The sequence below is a fragment of the Phaseolus vulgaris genome, chromosome 8 (assembly GCF_000499845.2).
Source record: "Phaseolus vulgaris cultivar G19833 chromosome 8, P. vulgaris v2.0, whole genome shotgun sequence".
NCBI lineage: Eukaryota > Viridiplantae > Streptophyta > Magnoliopsida > Fabales > Fabaceae > Phaseolus > Phaseolus vulgaris.
In genome coordinates, this window is record NC_023752.2 from 1,282,318 (window position 1) to 1,298,383 (window position 16,066).

At 31.5% G+C, this 16,066-nt stretch overlaps 2 protein-coding genes across 3 annotated transcripts; one reads left to right on the top strand and one right to left on the bottom strand.

Annotated features, from left to right (window-relative positions):
- Nucleotides 1-3,078: 3,078 nt before the first annotated feature.
- Nucleotides 3,079-11,257, top strand: LOC137827241 (probable sulfate transporter 4.2). 2 transcript variants are annotated; one of them, XM_068633506.1, is made up of 17 exons: nucleotides 3,079-3,543; nucleotides 3,651-3,699; nucleotides 4,113-4,314; nucleotides 4,640-4,808; nucleotides 5,812-5,877; nucleotides 5,961-6,068; nucleotides 6,727-6,834; nucleotides 6,923-6,988; nucleotides 7,132-7,192; nucleotides 7,370-7,497; nucleotides 8,097-8,138; nucleotides 8,612-8,728; nucleotides 9,044-9,095; nucleotides 9,880-10,018; nucleotides 10,095-10,183; nucleotides 10,583-10,659; nucleotides 10,751-11,257. In XM_068633506.1, the coding sequence occupies exons 1-17, from the start codon at nucleotides 3,223-3,225 to the stop codon at nucleotides 11,084-11,086; spliced, it is 2,130 nt and encodes a 709-aa protein (XP_068489607.1). In that variant the 5' UTR covers nucleotides 3,079-3,222; the 3' UTR covers nucleotides 11,087-11,257. The 2 variants fall into 2 exon arrangements, with proteins under 2 accessions (XP_068489607.1, XP_068489606.1); XM_068633505.1 differs by having other exon boundaries at nucleotides 3,115-3,543; nucleotides 4,109-4,314.
- A 952-nt stretch (nucleotides 11,258-12,209) lies between these two features.
- Nucleotides 12,210-14,640, bottom strand: LOC137826637 (histone-lysine N-methyltransferase ATXR6). The gene is made up of 6 exons (XM_068632693.1): nucleotides 14,271-14,640; nucleotides 14,028-14,102; nucleotides 13,693-13,922; nucleotides 13,061-13,161; nucleotides 12,766-12,978; nucleotides 12,210-12,603 (listed from the first exon to the last, which is right to left on the bottom strand). Exons 1-6 carry the CDS (start codon nucleotides 14,494-14,496, stop codon nucleotides 12,444-12,446), a joined length of 1,005 nt encoding a protein of 334 aa, XP_068488794.1. The 5' UTR covers nucleotides 14,497-14,640; the 3' UTR covers nucleotides 12,210-12,443.
- Nucleotides 14,641-16,066: the final 1,426 nt, after the last annotated feature.

Here is a 16,066-nt window from a genome sequence, read left to right on the forward strand (position 1 = left end):
ACACTATTTTTTGCATGCTAACTACTTCTTTTACATCACTATTTCTTATCTTATTTATCTATTCATATTCTGCATTTTATTGTTAATTTTACATGTTATATTTCCATAATGCTGATTAATATGGTAGCGTACGCCAGATAAACCTACTAATAAATTATTAGTATTTCAGATAAGATAAATTATTTAAAGGCAACGTTGTCCTTGGCTTTTTTTTTTTTTTTTCGGATAAAAAATCTGAAACTGATTATTATATACTTTGGATTTAGATTTTTAGAAGATATTTTTTGTGTTTTATTTAAGTTTTTGGAGGGTTAAAGTGAATTATAAGTTTCAGATTTTTATATTTTTTGAATTGTGAATTGTGAAGTGTATCATTATATTTTGAATTGTGAAGTGTAAATGATATTGAGAATTGAGATAACAAAACTTATTTATGTTTGTTTATGTATCTTGACATTAAGGTTATTTATATTCTTGGGGTAAGTTTTCGGATTACCAAATTCAAAAATGATATATTAATTATAAACTTGTATATTGTATATTTAGAACTTTCTGATTTGACTTAGATATATAAAAGGCAAAATCTTTTAAACCAACATTTTACATTATTATGTTGAGTATGGAATAAAATTAAATAGTACAACTTTATTTGAAAAACTTAAAATGTCAATAAATATAAATATTTATTAAAGAAAATACTTAATCAATTATTGCTATTTTAAATATTTAGTGCTTGAATATGGAAGAGTCTTTTATGAACTTTTCTTCTAGCAACCCTTCATTTTTTTATAAGACTATTTGGTGCGAACCGTTTAATTTGGATAAAATTTTCCCAAATCACTCACATTTATATTATATTTTAATATTTTAATTTACTTTATTATAAGTCTTTATACAGTTAACTATAGGTCACTTACTTGACTTTTCAATTAATCAAAAAGTATTTTTTATAAGATAATTATGGTAAAAATTAATTAACTTAACTTTACAAAGTATTATTTTTTTTCTTTTATTATTAAAATTTTCACATCAATTAGAAATGAAAATATTTTATAATATATAAATAGATATAAATTTTATAAAATAAAATTAAAAAATCGAATCAAATAAGAAAAATATTCGTTTTGTTCAGGTTATTATCAAACCTTTTGTGTTTTAAAGCTATATATGTTTCTAAATTTTCATATTCATTAAACAATTGATTGAGCAATTGATTGAATAAAATATTTATAGCTTATGAATTTACAGTTAAAAGTTGAAAATGTTAAAATAATCATATTATAGTTTACTAAAATATTATAAGAAAAATATTTGTAGCCATTGATACGTTTCATTAACTTTTCATATTCTTGGTTAAAATGGATATGCGACCAAACCTTTAAGCACAACCATTGCTCGACACGTATACAACTTTTTAAAATAATACTATTTCTTAACATCGACTCCCACATCCATCCAACATCATAAACAAACTTAAGAACTTAGTTTTTCTCATTTTCTATTTATTCTATTTTGCAATTTTTTCTTTCAATTTTAATATTTTTAACGTTGTACGGGTCCGTATGATAGGTGGAAGTTTCACAATTGGTTAGGATCGATCAACACGATTAAATTCATTATGCCTAATAGAAGATTAACAAGATTAATCAGTGATCAAGTATTTGGTAATATACTCTTAATAATGATCAAAAATCTTAATTCAGTCTGATAACAAAAGACCCATAATCATATAAATAGATACAGATTTCGATAATAAGATATGTAATATATTACATTAATTGCACCTACCTCCGAATATCAAAACGTTATTTGTGTATCAGGGTGTCTTTTGCAAGTATCATCCGAACTTGAAGTTGACAAGAATAACCTCATTTAATAACAAATATCATTAAACAAATAAATCATTTAATACACAAACCAATTTAAAGATTAAATTAATTACTATTCAACTCTTACTATAAAAAAGTATGCAGAAATATGATATACACAGTATAATATATAATATTAAATTGCCAGCAAAACATAGGTTTGAATTTGGCTAGATAAAAGTCTAGGTTCATCTCAATTATTCAATATTCAAACGTGTGTTTCAAACAGTTTTTGTTCTCAATTTTGTTCCGCCACAAATGCGTTGACGCAAATAGATAAACCAACTTAATGCTTATTTTTAATAATAATTTGAATTCGCATGCTTTAACTAATTATCAATCAATTAATTAATCAATTAATTAATTAAGAAAAGTTAAGTACGCACGATTGTGGCTACTGGCACGCGTAACTTTATTTTGTCTCCATCAAATTTTCAATAGTTTTAATAAATTACTTAATATTTAAGTATTTTGTATTACTTATTTGGTCTTTATTAATGAAAGGAGTTAAGTTTCCTTATAAAAACAAAGATTTTATGTAATTATTTTAAAACCTTAGTTTTTAAGTTATTCTTTCCTTTGAACCGTTAAAGTTAAAGTTAATTATTGCTTTAAACTTAACTATTAAGTATAAAAAAAAGTTTTTTGAAAAATATTGTACACCTAACATGTTAAAAATATTATAAGATCAGGATGAGATTAACACAAACCAATTAGATAATATACTTTTAATTATGATTTAATTCAATCTAATAATAAATATATAAACAATTATAATTTTTTGAAAAAAAGCATATTAATTACACAAAACACTGAATACTGAGTATTTACTTAAGCATTATAATATATTTTGTAGATATCATTCAAATTTAAAGTCTACGAAAAAAATGAGAGTTTGACTGGAGTGGAGGAACGAGAGAACAGTAGAAAAGAGTTAGTTAAACAAATTCAAAAAATACGAAGAGAGTGGATTGACCAACCGATGAATAAATATTAAAAAATCTTTAACTTGTTAGAATATTTTTGTGTTAATAAATATACAAACTCATATTAATATTAGAATCTAAACTAGTTTAATAAATTGCTTATATTTATTAAAGAAGGAAAAATGAAGGTGAAGTTTTCTTCCCCCACGTCTCAACTAACCTTAATTACGTTAATTTTTGGTTTAATTAATAATTAAAATGTGATGTAGATTTGGTGATGGGTCCCACTTTTAGTTTCGTCAGTTTCTGAGCATCATCGCAACGCATCGCATTCCTTCCAAATTCGCATTCAGCTTTTAAACCATTCGCCACTGCTACTGCATGCTCTCAACTCTCTCAACTCTAGAGATATATATAATGCGCTGGCGATGCGCATGGAGATAACCTACGCATCGCCAAGTTTCTCCGACCTCCCCGCCGCGGCTGCCTCAACCATGCCGTCATCCGCCACCGCCGCACGTCCTGTCAGGATAATTCCTCTCCAGCACCCGACCGCAAGCTCGTCCTCTTCTTCGCCGCCGAACGTCGTCTTCGCGCGGTGGACCGCGAGGCTTAGGCGAATGACGTGGCTCGAGTGGCTTGAGTTCTTCCTCCCTTGTCTCCGCTGGATTCGCGTCTATAAATGGCGCGAGTATTTCCAGGTCGATCTCATGGCCGGAATCACCGTCGGCGTCATGCTCGTTCCTCAGGTAATCGATAGATGCTTGTTCTCTGTGTAATGAATTTTGAATTGCTAGCTCTTGTGTGCAGTTTTTGAGATAATCGATGCTTGCTTTTTTGTTAATTGTTGATGCAGTCGATGTCGTATGCAAAATTGGCTGGACTTGAACCGATATATGGACTCTGTAAGATTACCGAACTTCCGTGCTCTGGATGAATTTTCTGGATTATGTATTTTTAGTTAAGCACAGTTCCGTGTTTAATTGTCTTCTGAATTTGCAGTATTATAATTTTTTTTTTTCTGATGTGATTTGGATTAACTTTTGATTTTTCGGGTAAAGCAATTTTCCACACTGTATTGCTAGAAATTTAGAAGAGTGAAGTCTGGTGTAACGTTTAGAGGAGTCTTATCTTTCATTAATCTAAGCAACGATGCTGTTCTTGCCATTTTTTAATGTCGATGGAATTCTATAGTTATCTGTTAGTTTAAAATTGTTTGTTCTACATTTTCATGATACTTCTATCTGGCATCAATGTTTTACTTCCTAAAATTTTGTATAATGTCTGCTTATTGATGTTATTTCTCTTTGCAAGGAAGACTCTGGTTTTGTGCCTATATTTGTGTATGCCATATTTGGGTCTTCTCGCCAGCTTGCAGTAGGCCCAGTGGCATTGGTTTCCCTCTTGGTATCTAACGTGCTAAGTGGCATAGCTGACTCGACCAGTGAATTATACACAGAGCTTGCAATATTACTGTCCCTTATGGTGGGGATAATGGAGTGTATAATGGGACTATTGAGGTATTTTCATCATTGCTTATTTTTATCAATATAGATATTTGTTCGTTCTCTTTCATGCATCTAATAGTCTAACTAAATATATAAGTCTACTTTTTCTTCTTGCATCTAGACATGTACAAGTGATTAAATGATTATTTTCGGTACCTAAATTCACGGTAGTTTAATGGCTTAAGCTCCAAGCTGACTGCTTTATAACAAGAGGAGAGATTGGACTCCTGTAGCAGTTATATGATTCTGCTGGCTAAACACTAGGCATTAGGTCTGATTCTTTTACGGAAGTGATTTAAAGGATAACCTATATATACTTGTATTTTGGGTATTTCAGGCTTGGATGGCTTATTCGTTTCATTAGCCATTCAGTGATTTCTGGCTTTACAACTGCTTCAGCTATTGTCATTGGTTTATCTCAAGCTAAGTACTTCTTGGGGTATGATTTAGACAAAAGTAGCAAGATCATTCCAGTAGTTAAGAGTATAATAGATGGAGCAGATAAGGTATGTATTTCATTTTGAAATTTGAATTATTCAGTTGAATTTTTTAGCTAGGTGTTAGGGTTATCAAGCAATTTTTATTGTGCGTAATGTACTGTCACAGAGAATTGATTCTTTTGCTTGTTTTTAATTCTTAACCTTTACTACATAACTACATATACTTATATATGCTACTGATAAGTGATAACCAAATCACGTAGGAAACCAACGAAATTAGGATTGAATTTGATGATAGTTAGATTTGTAGAGAAAATGGATAGATTATAACTAAAAAACGTGAATTTAGGGACAATTTTGCATCTGCTTGGGTACGGTGAACTGTCTGGTACTTGCTGAATTGAAATTCTGGGATTATGGGGTCTTGGGGTCTGCACAAGGAAGGATGATGATTTTTAAGGAGTGAACTTTCCATTCTTTTCAAGTAAATTGGGTCCGGGGAGCGTTAAATGATCAAATAAGTGAAAATTAATTTGAGAAGAGGAAAAAATAACTTAAGCTTAAATTGAGGTTCCTTTAGCATCAATGTCAACCAGGAATTTGGTTGCAGCATACAACCCAGAAGATTGCAATTTGCCAAAGAACATAGAGTTGAGCATTGCTGCCTCTCAACACATAAAAGAAACTGGGTGCGAAAACAATTTCCAGTTACAAGTAAACGATATAAACTATATTAAATAAATTTGCATATCCCTTTAATTTCCTAGAATTTTCAAATATATTCCTATATTTTAAAACTTTTAATTGCAACCCCATTTCTTTATGTTCTTATTTTTATACGTTTAATTTCAGTTCATCAAATTGGAATGCCCTTTTATGTCCATTACATGTTCTTTGGAATCAATATTCCATTTTGAACTTCAGCCTGCGATGAACATCTAATCTATTAATACTTCAATATCATCATATGTTCATTTGTCCACATTTTTTTCTTCTTTTCAAAGTCATTATGCTGTTTTCACTTATGAAACCCCTTCTTTAACAGTTTTTTTTTTTTTTCTTTTTATAGTTTTCATGGCCCCCTTTTGTGATGGGATCTATTATGCTTGTGATACTACTTGTCATGAAACACCTGGTATGAATCTATCTCTGATGTTTGGTACAATACTTATGTTAGGAATCAACATCCTTCTCATTGTATTGATGTTATACAACCAGGGAAAATCAAGGAAGTACTTGCGATTCTTGAGAGCTGCTGGTCCTCTTACAGCAGTAGTTCTGGGAACAACTTTTGCAAAAGTTTTTCATCCACCGTCAATTTCTTTAGTGAGTCAAATATATAGCATGAACTTTTGACTTCATAATATGCATAATTTCCGACATTGTAATAGTGATATGAATTTAGGTAAAGCTACAAAAGTAATAGAGAAGGAATGAAGTTGCATGTGGGTACCATTAACTAGATTTGACTATAATATACTAGTATTAAAACATTTTGTTCTTGTACCCCTATAATTGTTGTGCATAAAATTGAGAAAATTGGTGGAATGGATATTCTCAATTTCTTACATTTGTTTTCTTGGAGAAACATGAACGAAAAAGGTAGTTCTTTTCGATAAGCAAACAACTTTTGTATTTAAAGACACGAGGCACAAACAATGTCTCATGCCCATTCACAATTTCATCATGTTTTAGGCATGCAATAAACCAAAAATGTAGTTAATCATGTTGACTTAATTTTCTTGGTTATGATATGAGTGTAATCTTGATGCATAGTAATCATGTTAATTTGTTTTATTATTGGATAATGTCTTCTCTTGAATGTCTTGTACTCATGCTAGTATTCTTCTTGGTTTACTTCTCTTGTTATTTGTAACATATGAATGTTCTTTTGTAAATGAGAATTATGTACCACTAAGGTCAGTAGATCACTTAAATGTTTGACAAAGCTGATATAATTAACAATAATATGGTTTTTAATTAGGTGGGAGATATACCTCAAGGCCTACCAAAATTTTCTGTTCCAAAAGCTTTTGAGTATGCACAGTCCTTAATTCCAACTGCTATTCTCATAACTGGTGTGGCTATACTTGTAAGTTTTCCTTTTTCTCCTCTATGAATTTAAAGAAAATTGTGTCTTGGGAATTGTTTTTCCAATTAAATCAGATTTCAACCTACAGGAGTCAGTGGGAATTGCCAAGGCATTAGCAGCGAAGAATGGGTATGAGTTGGATTCAAATCAAGAGGTATATTTCTTTGCAAAATATACTTACTGCTCCTACATATTACTGGACAGGTCTAGAATCCCCTCCCAAATGTTGATGCAAGAATCTAATATTTTTTTAGTTAAAAATACTTGACAACTAATTTTGCTGATATTTTTGGACAGTTGTTTGGTCTTGGTGTTTCCAATGTTCTTGGTTCATTATTTTCAGCATACCCCACTACAGGTAAGTATTCAATTGGACTCTGCAAAATAAGGAGTCATTGTAGTTGGCTACTTAGCTTTTGGTTCCAAAGCCTCAATTAATTTTAACATTATGATTTTACTTGAAAGAACTTATTTTTAAATGTAAAATATATATTAATATTAGAATATTTTTCAATTTTTTCAATGAGTAATGCAGGATCCTTTTCAAGGTCGGCTGTAAATCACGAGAGTGGTGCAAAATCTGGGGTATCTGGGATTGTTTCAGGAATTATAATGATCTGTGCACTTATGTTTCTAACACCATTATTTGAGTATATACCTCAGGTTTGTTTTCCAAGTATTTATAGGTCATTGGTCATGTTTGAAAAGGTTTCCCCTTGTATTGAATGGAAGTTCTACTTCAGACATTTTACAAATGACTTCTGTTGGTACTTTGATGTGGGCATGCATGGGAAAAATCTTTATTGTAAATTCTTATTCTAGAAATACAAACAAGTATTTTATTTGCTAATAAAGATCTTTCCCATCCATGCACTTATTATATTTTATCCATGACACCAAGAATAAATGGATATACTCACAAAATTATTTAAATTTTAGGTCCATTTACTTAAGTTTTAAAAATTGATGCTATTATACAACTTGTTTTATTGCTTTTCTTCAAAATCTTCTATTTTTTTCTCACGAAAAAAGCCCTAAAACAGAATGTTTTGAGCATTTTGCTGTTTTAGGTTTAAGCATGCATAATTACTATAAATTTTTTAAGCATATCTTTTAATTGAAAGAACACTTTTTCTTTTAAAAGAAGACCCCTCTTTACCTTTTCTTTCTGTCATCTTTTAAATTTTTGTTTACTGAAATGTAAGAGATGCATTTTCTTTTCTGAAATGCTGATGATGAGTTTTCTTGCTACAACAATCCAGTGTACCCTTGCTGCTATTGTGATATCTGCTGTGATTGGTCTGGTAAGAAATCCCCTTCATGCTCAACTATTAATTGTTCAGCATCCATGGGTAGTTAGAAGTGATATTTTTATTCAATATAGAAAGAGAGGTAGAGGTGGCATTACTAGTTTTATGCAGTAAAAAATGGAAGAATAATGTTGAAAATAAGAGTTTGTCTCTATCCCTGTTCAAACTGTTATGAGAATGTCAGCCTTTGATTTTGATAGCATATGTTTGGGTGGTTTCATATTGAAATCCAATCCACTGTATTGATGTGTTTATTTAGTTAGTGTTAATTCATATTGTTGTTCGAAGAGAAATGTTATTTGTACAATAATTAATTGTATATTGATTATCTTAATGTCTAAACTAATTAATTTTTCTGGTTTATTCATTCAAGCGATGTAGAAAATATCTGTTTAGATGCTATATCATTTTGGATGGTTAACTTGTTTGTCAAGTGTACATTCTTAATTCTTGGCATGATTTTTCAGGTAGATTACGAAGAGGCCATATTTTTGTGGCGTGTTGATAAGAAAGATTTTCTTCTTTGGACTATTACTAGTACTACAACATTGTTTCTTGGTATTGAGATTGGTGTCCTTGTTGGGGTGAGTACACGTTGGAATTTTTGTTGTTGTTAAGTAATGGATGCATTATAATTGCAAAAGAAACTATTTTCTGAATTTTTTGTAGAAACTGTTCGCATTTTGATGCATCTACTGAGGTTGAAATTTTTATATGATTATGCATACTCTAGTGGAGCCATGTTTGCTGGCTAAAACTTTAGTGCTTTGCTTTCATACTGAGAAGAAGAAATGGTTATCAAATCATTTCTTCAGATACTGGATTCATTCAAATATAGTAATATAAAATTATTTTCCACATGCTAAGATATCACCTTTCTCACTTTATTTTGATTGTAGGTTGGGGTTTCACTTGCTTTTGTCATTCATGAGTCAGCAAATCCACATATTGGTAAGTTGATTTGTATAGGTTCAGAAATTATGCATGCTCTTTGTTTTTGTATGTGTATAGAGTTGAATCACATTATACAGGCTAACTTGTGTGAATATTTAAGAATCATGTCATGTAATTTTTAATTTATAAAATTTATTTCAAATGAGTACCTTGAACCTAAAATGGTAAAGACTAATAGTAGGTATTTATGCACGTGGATATATAAATAAGAAAATAAAACATTTATGAACTTTGGAAAGATAGTTTTTTCTGATGAACAACAATATTGCAGAACCCATTAGGTGTCCCCTGAAAGAAAGAAAGAAATCAGTTACCAAACGCTCATCATTAGCATCACTATTGAAAGATTGGAATCAAAATCTACAAATACTAACAGATAAAGACACGAAAATAATTACAAAATATGATAGGACCATTCTGTTTTAGGTTGCAATGGATCAATCCTGAATTAAGGCATCTAGATTTGGCCATTTGTTTTGAAATACTTCACTCGGGGAAGTCAATTTCTTGGTTAAGGATTAAGGAGTGTATTTCAATACAGAATTCCTGAAGTTATTTGAAATCTGATTTTTAAGTAAGCATTTATGCATGCCAATAGTTTTTTAAGATATAAATTGTAAGCCTTTCAACTTTTATATAACCAATAAAATGTAAATTTCAATCTTGCACGAAATACAATAGTGGTCCTTTTGTATTTTTTTTCTAAACTGGTATGTCTGCGTGTATAAATATTTGTAAGATACGTTAGTATGCTGACATTATTGTTTGGTCTTCACTGCAGCTGTTTTGGGTCGTTTGCCGGGGACAACTGTTTATAGGAATGTTAAACAGTATCCTGAAGCATATACATATAATGGAATTGTAATTGTTCGTGTCGACGCTCCAATTTATTTTGCAAACACAAGTTTCATAAAGGACAGGTAATGAGAAGTTAGTTGTAATTGACATCTTTCCAATCAAGAGCATACATTAATTCATCTGGAGTTTTCTTGTCAGGTTGCGGGAATATGAAGTTGATGTTGATAGTTCTAAAAGCCGTGGACCCGAGGTTGAAAGAATTTATTTCGTGATTGTTGAGATGGCACGTAAGTCTTGCTTGCCCTGTTCACAAAGAGGCATATAATGTATTAATGTGTTTAAGCACTACATAAACTAACATATTTTTTAGCATGTTGAAATTTTGTTTTAAGGGTAAATTAATGTGATTATGTAATCATCAAACTGTACTTGTGCCACTAATGGTTAATACGATTCATAAATCGTTCATAGTCGTGAGGTTATTAAAATATCTAATTGTAATTAACTGTCATATATGTCCAGTTGATGTTTTCAGCAGGTGTTGATCATTTTCATTATTTTTAAGTTCCCTCGAGTGTTGAATTACATGAACCACCATTTACTGAGTTTCTAAATGTTCTTTTGCACTATGGTTGCTCATAATTAAACTATGAAAGGATAATCTTAGCATGTGCTTATGAATGCAGCTGTGACCTACGTAGATTCCAGTGCTGTTCAAGCTTTGAAAGACTTGTATCAGGAGTACAAATTACGGGACGTTCAGGTACAATAAGATTATGAACTTTCAACGACTGTTAGAATGCTTGAAATTATCACCACAGGTCTACAGTAACTTGAGCTTATTCTTGTTGCAGATTGCAATATCCAATCCAAGCCCAGAAGTTTTGCTCACCTTGTCAAAATCCGGTCTGGTGGAGTTGATAGGCAAAGAGTGGTATTTTGTGAGAGTGCATGATGCTGTTCAAGTTTGCTTGCAACATGTTCAAAGCATGAAAACGGGATCTAACAGTTCACACACGCCACTTTCTTCATTGGAAGACAAACCAAGTTTCTTTGCTCGATTGTCGAAAGAGAGAGCGGAAAAGCTTTCAGTTACCGACATAGAATCTGGTAATGGCAGTAATGGCAGGCCTCCACTCCCTAAGGACAGAGATTCCCAGGTAGAGCCATTGTTATCGAAAGAACGTTGAAGTGTCTGCTCTGTATGTATAGTACATAGTGTATTTATCCATTCTTTAAAAAAAATAATAGGTTAAACCCGGTGTGATCAACCCAATGTTATAAAATAGTGTGTAATATTTGATTAGCCGGTTGCTGTAAAATGTACTATATGAGTCTTTAAGAATGGTTTTATTGTGTAACTCTTCTGTCCGCTCTGTATCCCTAATTTCAACTTCTTGTTATCTTAAGTTACATACGGGATGAATGAGGTTTAAGTTTCATACTCTTATTAAATGATGTGTCCGTATCAAACACCGATACTTGTAGGACATGTATAGCATTCAATTCAAAAGATATTTGTTAGATTTCTAACAATTCTAATATTGTTCTAATATAATTTTAAAAATAAAAAATACATTAATTTTTTTAAAAATCAAACTTATTATATCAATTTTTATTATAATTATAAAAATAAGAAACAATTTTTTTTAACTAACCATGAGAAATATATTTATCTCATAATTAGTTCAAAAATTATCTCAAAAAAAATCTAAACATGAATCTTTATTGTCAAATTTATATAATTCATAATTATATAATATTCAATATCTTAAATTTTAAAAATTATACATGTCTACATATTTATATCATATCAATGTACATGGTTTATCACCTTTTCAATTCAACATAAATAATCTCTTTGATAATAAGTGTTTCTCTTACGTAAGATTTAGGTTTATCACCTTTTCAATTCAACATAAAAAATCTCTTTGATAATAAGAGAAAAGCCTTACGAATTTTCAGTAACAAAAGTACCTCAATTTTTTTCTATAACATTTACCTCCTTTCAGCCATTAAAATTAAGACTAAACAATAACTACATTTTTATATTATGGCCTTTCAAATTCCCTAGTTACACTCTGTTTAATATTATTTTTGAAGTCAATTTTTTCATTTTCTTTTCCTTTAATTAGATAAATAGAACAATTTATATAAACTTAAAAAGCTAAAATTTTATTAGTGTTTCAATTTATCTTAAAGAACTGAGTTACATACCTTAATTTAATATACCATTTACACTGAATATGAAAACTAGAAATTACTGTAAATAAAATAAAACTGTAGACCCCAAATTATGAGACGAATATCAGCTTTTGCTAAAATAGGCACCGATCATTGATCATTGCATATACAATAAAATCATACACTAATTTAATCAATAAACAATTTAAAAAATGTAGTGCATCCAATATGATTCATTTCCAGTTCACTATGCATGTGGAGCGGTGACAACGCAACCATTCTAAAGTGGGTGGCCAAATCAATGAAAAATGACAAGCTTATAATTCCCTCTTGTTTGTGATGCTTTGCTTACATTTGAAGGAGTCAGACAAAATGTTCAGTTGGATACTCATGTTCATCTCCATTGTAGTCATAATATAACCTTTCTCCCTTTGTAATATCTCTATTGGAAACTAAAAGAACTCGACATTCACCTCCAACGTCAAATCTCACGCATTTTAAGTTTTGTTTCTTTTTTCCTTCACTGCACCAAAAAGAAAAACCTCAATTACTTAATTGTTTCCATCAAATAATCACCTAAAGTAAATGATTTTATACCCATTATTATTTGTCTGTCCCTAATTTTAGAGTTTTCAAAATACAAGCAAAAATAACAAGAATAAAACCTGAGGTGGAAAAAACTTACGGTGTATGGTTATTGATGCCATTAATGAAACGTGCTATATTGCTTCGTTTGTCTGGACAGATCACAAGTGTCTTTGAAGGATCAGAAGCTGAAAGAAGTGTCATTATGCTATCTCCATCATCATTTTCTCTATTCTTTAAAAAATCTACATCTCCAACATATTCTGTAATTATGGTTAAATCCTTGATGGATCTATCTGCTTCAACAGTGAAGCTGCCCAAAGAGAAATTTAAAAATCTAAGTATTTTTCTGTTATAATGTGGAAATTGAGATTGTGTACCATTCCCATACATACCCTTCTAGAGGGTCGAAAACAACCATGAGAGGTGGCCATTCTCCTCTTTCCATCATACTTTTGCACAAGTTTAAGGTGTCGGTGTCTTCTTTTGACAAGACCTGAGTAAAATACAAATTTACAAGTGAATTAACAATTAAATAAAAGAAAAGGGGGAAGAACCAGAAACCACCAAATATAATAAACGCAGGTGTTTATTTTTTTTTTACTTTTGCCCCATTTATAAAAAAAAGCTTGAGAATTGTGAAATACTTTGTTCTATAAAACATGTATATACAAATGACTATACAAAGCTTACATTGCAATAAGAACTCGTTTTTTTTCTTATTCGCATTCATGTCTTGCTCCTGCTTTTTTGTGTCTAAACATTGAAATGTTCATGGTCCCTTTCTTGAGAAAGTACACAAAGAAATGTTTTGCATCTATCAGAACCTTAAAATGTTTGTTTCCCAATAATACTAACTCTAGCTTCTAAAAAATATGGGCAAATGCCTAAAAGGTCACAATCACACAACAATACACTGTTCCATTCACAGAATTCTCAACTAAACAACCACTCAAAACGAAAACAACAAAATAAAAAACTTCTTAACAAACAGTATCAGATAATTGATCAGCAATCAAGCATGTACCTGCATTCCACCACGCTCAAGACCAGGGCAATTAGCAGACCTCGGTGCCATTCCAGGCATGTAAGTGAGCTTATTGCTGAACTCAGTACTAGTTGCAGTCAACGCCGTCGCCAGCGACGCCATCTGCTCCAACCTCCTCTTTGGGTCCTCACTCGGCACAAACGGCAACAGTTTCCGTTTCCTCTTCGACACCACCAAGCTCCCACCCCGCTTTCGCTTCTTCCGCGCATCTAAAACCACACACCAGTTTCAACTTTCAATCTTCAAACCCAAACCATAACATCGAACGACTCAAAATAACAGTTCTAATAAATTCAAAAACCATTTCACCTCACCTTGATTCAACGACGCCTCGGGGGAGCGTTGAATTCGAAAGAAATCAATTATTTTGGTCTGCACGAGGGGGAAAGCTGCAGATTGAAAAACCGCAAGGGGTTAATTAATAAAGAACAGAGAAACCCCCAATTTGCATGGGGTCTAATTCAACCCTAAAACTCACTTGTGAACACACTGTATCCTAGGAATGATTAACCGATGTGGGATCTGAAACGACAGAGAGAAATGAAAGTGATGCTTACACTCAGGCTTGTGGTTGGAGCAGGTGCGGCAGAACCAGGAGCCTTTGGGGACGGAAGGGAGGACGGGGCGGAGGCAGAAGAGGTGGTAACCTCGATCGCATTTGTCGCAGAGAAGCAACTTCGCCGGAGAGTGGCCGGAGCCGCATTCCTGGCAGAAAACGTCGTCAATTAGGGCGGAGGAAGATTTGGGAGCGTGGGTTCTTCTCCGAGGGAGTGAAGAAGCCATTGATGGAAATGCAAGAAAAAAACTCAGAATTGATTTGAACTATAAAGACCAAACAACCTCTTTCGCGCCCTAATTTTGCTTCGCGCCACCATCGCTCGCGCCATTCTCAATTTTTATTTTATTTTTTTCACTGTTCACGAGATTAAAAAAATATTAAAGTAAGTATTTGATAAATAAATAAAATAAGATATTTCTTTCCGCACCCCTACATTTTTCTTCGGCACCCTTATATTCTTTGAAATACTATAATTATCCTTGATATTTTGGGTGATTCCGAAATAAGGGTTTCATAATAAAAGGTGTTTATGGAGTAGGGGTTCTCTAAGCAAAGTGTGTTTTCAAAATAGAAAATCCAAAAGGCAAAAAACCATTTCGAAATATTCTTTTTATAACACATTTTTTTAATTTTTAAAATGATAAATTCAGAATTCGTAAAATATGTTATAGAAAGTATAATATGTAACTCATTTTTAAAATGAGTAAAATGGTATTTTCAGATAATGATGGGGAGAAACACAAAAAAACTAGACTAAAATAAAGAAACAGTGTAACAAAGTCTAAATAAATAGAGCTAATTAAGAGTAAAAATTCAAACAAAAAATGAGTGTTATAAATAGGCGATTTGCTTAAGAGGTCAATAGAGTGGTTTTTATCTGATAATATCAATTTTGACTTTATCATTGAAATCTCTTGCGACACACACTCATGTTCGAGAGTTAACCATAAGCCCAAAAGTTGAACCTGACCAACCTTGACAAGTGAGAACACGTGCCCCGTATCCAAGAACCAACCTAAACCTAAAGGCAATTGCTTCCTGCACCATATCATTGCACTCAATCACAGGGAAAATACCGAAAATATCCTTAAAAAAATGGGGTACATATAAAATTACATTCCAGACCCCCATTTTCCGGAACACAATAATCTCTTCCGGATAATTTTTTCCAAAATGTATTATTTTTCAGTTCCGGATTTTTTTATCCGGAATGGAATTTTGATTTTTTTTTCCAGATTTTTATATCCAAAACACAAAAACCTCTTCCAGATTTTTTTTTTCCCGGGCATTATTTTCAATTCCGGATTTTTATTTCCGGAATAAAGAGTATTTTCGGAATTTTAAAATTAAGTTGGGTGCAGGTTCAAAAGTGTTGGGTGCAGGGAGCATTTGCCAAACCTAGATCAGTGGATCTTGTACTTGAAAGTCCAAGTCAATATCAAAAGCCCAAGAAGACAAAAAGATAAGCAGTTAATGGTTTGTAGGTTATGTAAGAACATAAATATAAAAAAAATAAAATTATAAAGATGGAGATGAAATATTTTATTTTTTTATTGATAACATTTATAAATAAAATACTTACTCCTGGTTAACTTTGAACTCTTTTTTTTTTTCTCAAGAAAAAACTTATATAAAAACAATTTCTCACGCTATTTATTACTTTTTAATATATTAACTTATTTTGTAGAAAGAAACATTATACTTTATTATTTCTTAAACTATTTAGAACTTTTTATTTTCAAATAGAATATTAACTAAAATTTCAATATCTTGTAATAATAGGTAAGAAGAAAA

What these genes read in the sequence shown, in the direction of transcription:
- LOC137826637 (XM_068632693.1), bottom strand. Translation starts at nt 14,496, where the DNA reads ATGGCTTCTTCACTCCCTCGGAGAAGAACCCACGCTCCCAAATCTTCC. An exon ending in CGAGGCGTCGTTGAATCAAG is followed by an intron (nt 13,923 to 14,027) that starts GTGAGGTGAAAT and finishes GTGTGGTTTTAG; the next exon opens with ATGCGCGGAAGAAGCGAAAG. An exon ending in GGCATCAATAACCATACACC is followed by an intron (nt 12,604 to 12,765) that starts GTAAGTTTTTTC and finishes TTTTTGGTGCAG; the next exon opens with TGAAGGAAAAAAGAAACAAA.
- LOC137827241 (XM_068633506.1), top strand. Translation starts at nt 3,223, where the DNA reads ATGCGCATGGAGATAACCTACGCATCGCCAAGTTTCTCCGACCTCCCC. An exon ending in GCGTCATGCTCGTTCCTCAG is followed by an intron (nt 3,544 to 3,650) that starts GTAATCGATAGA and finishes TTGTTGATGCAG; the next exon opens with TCGATGTCGTATGCAAAATT. An exon ending in TATTTGAGTATATACCTCAG is followed by an intron (nt 7,498 to 8,096) that starts GTTTGTTTTCCA and finishes ACAACAATCCAG; the next exon opens with TGTACCCTTGCTGCTATTGT.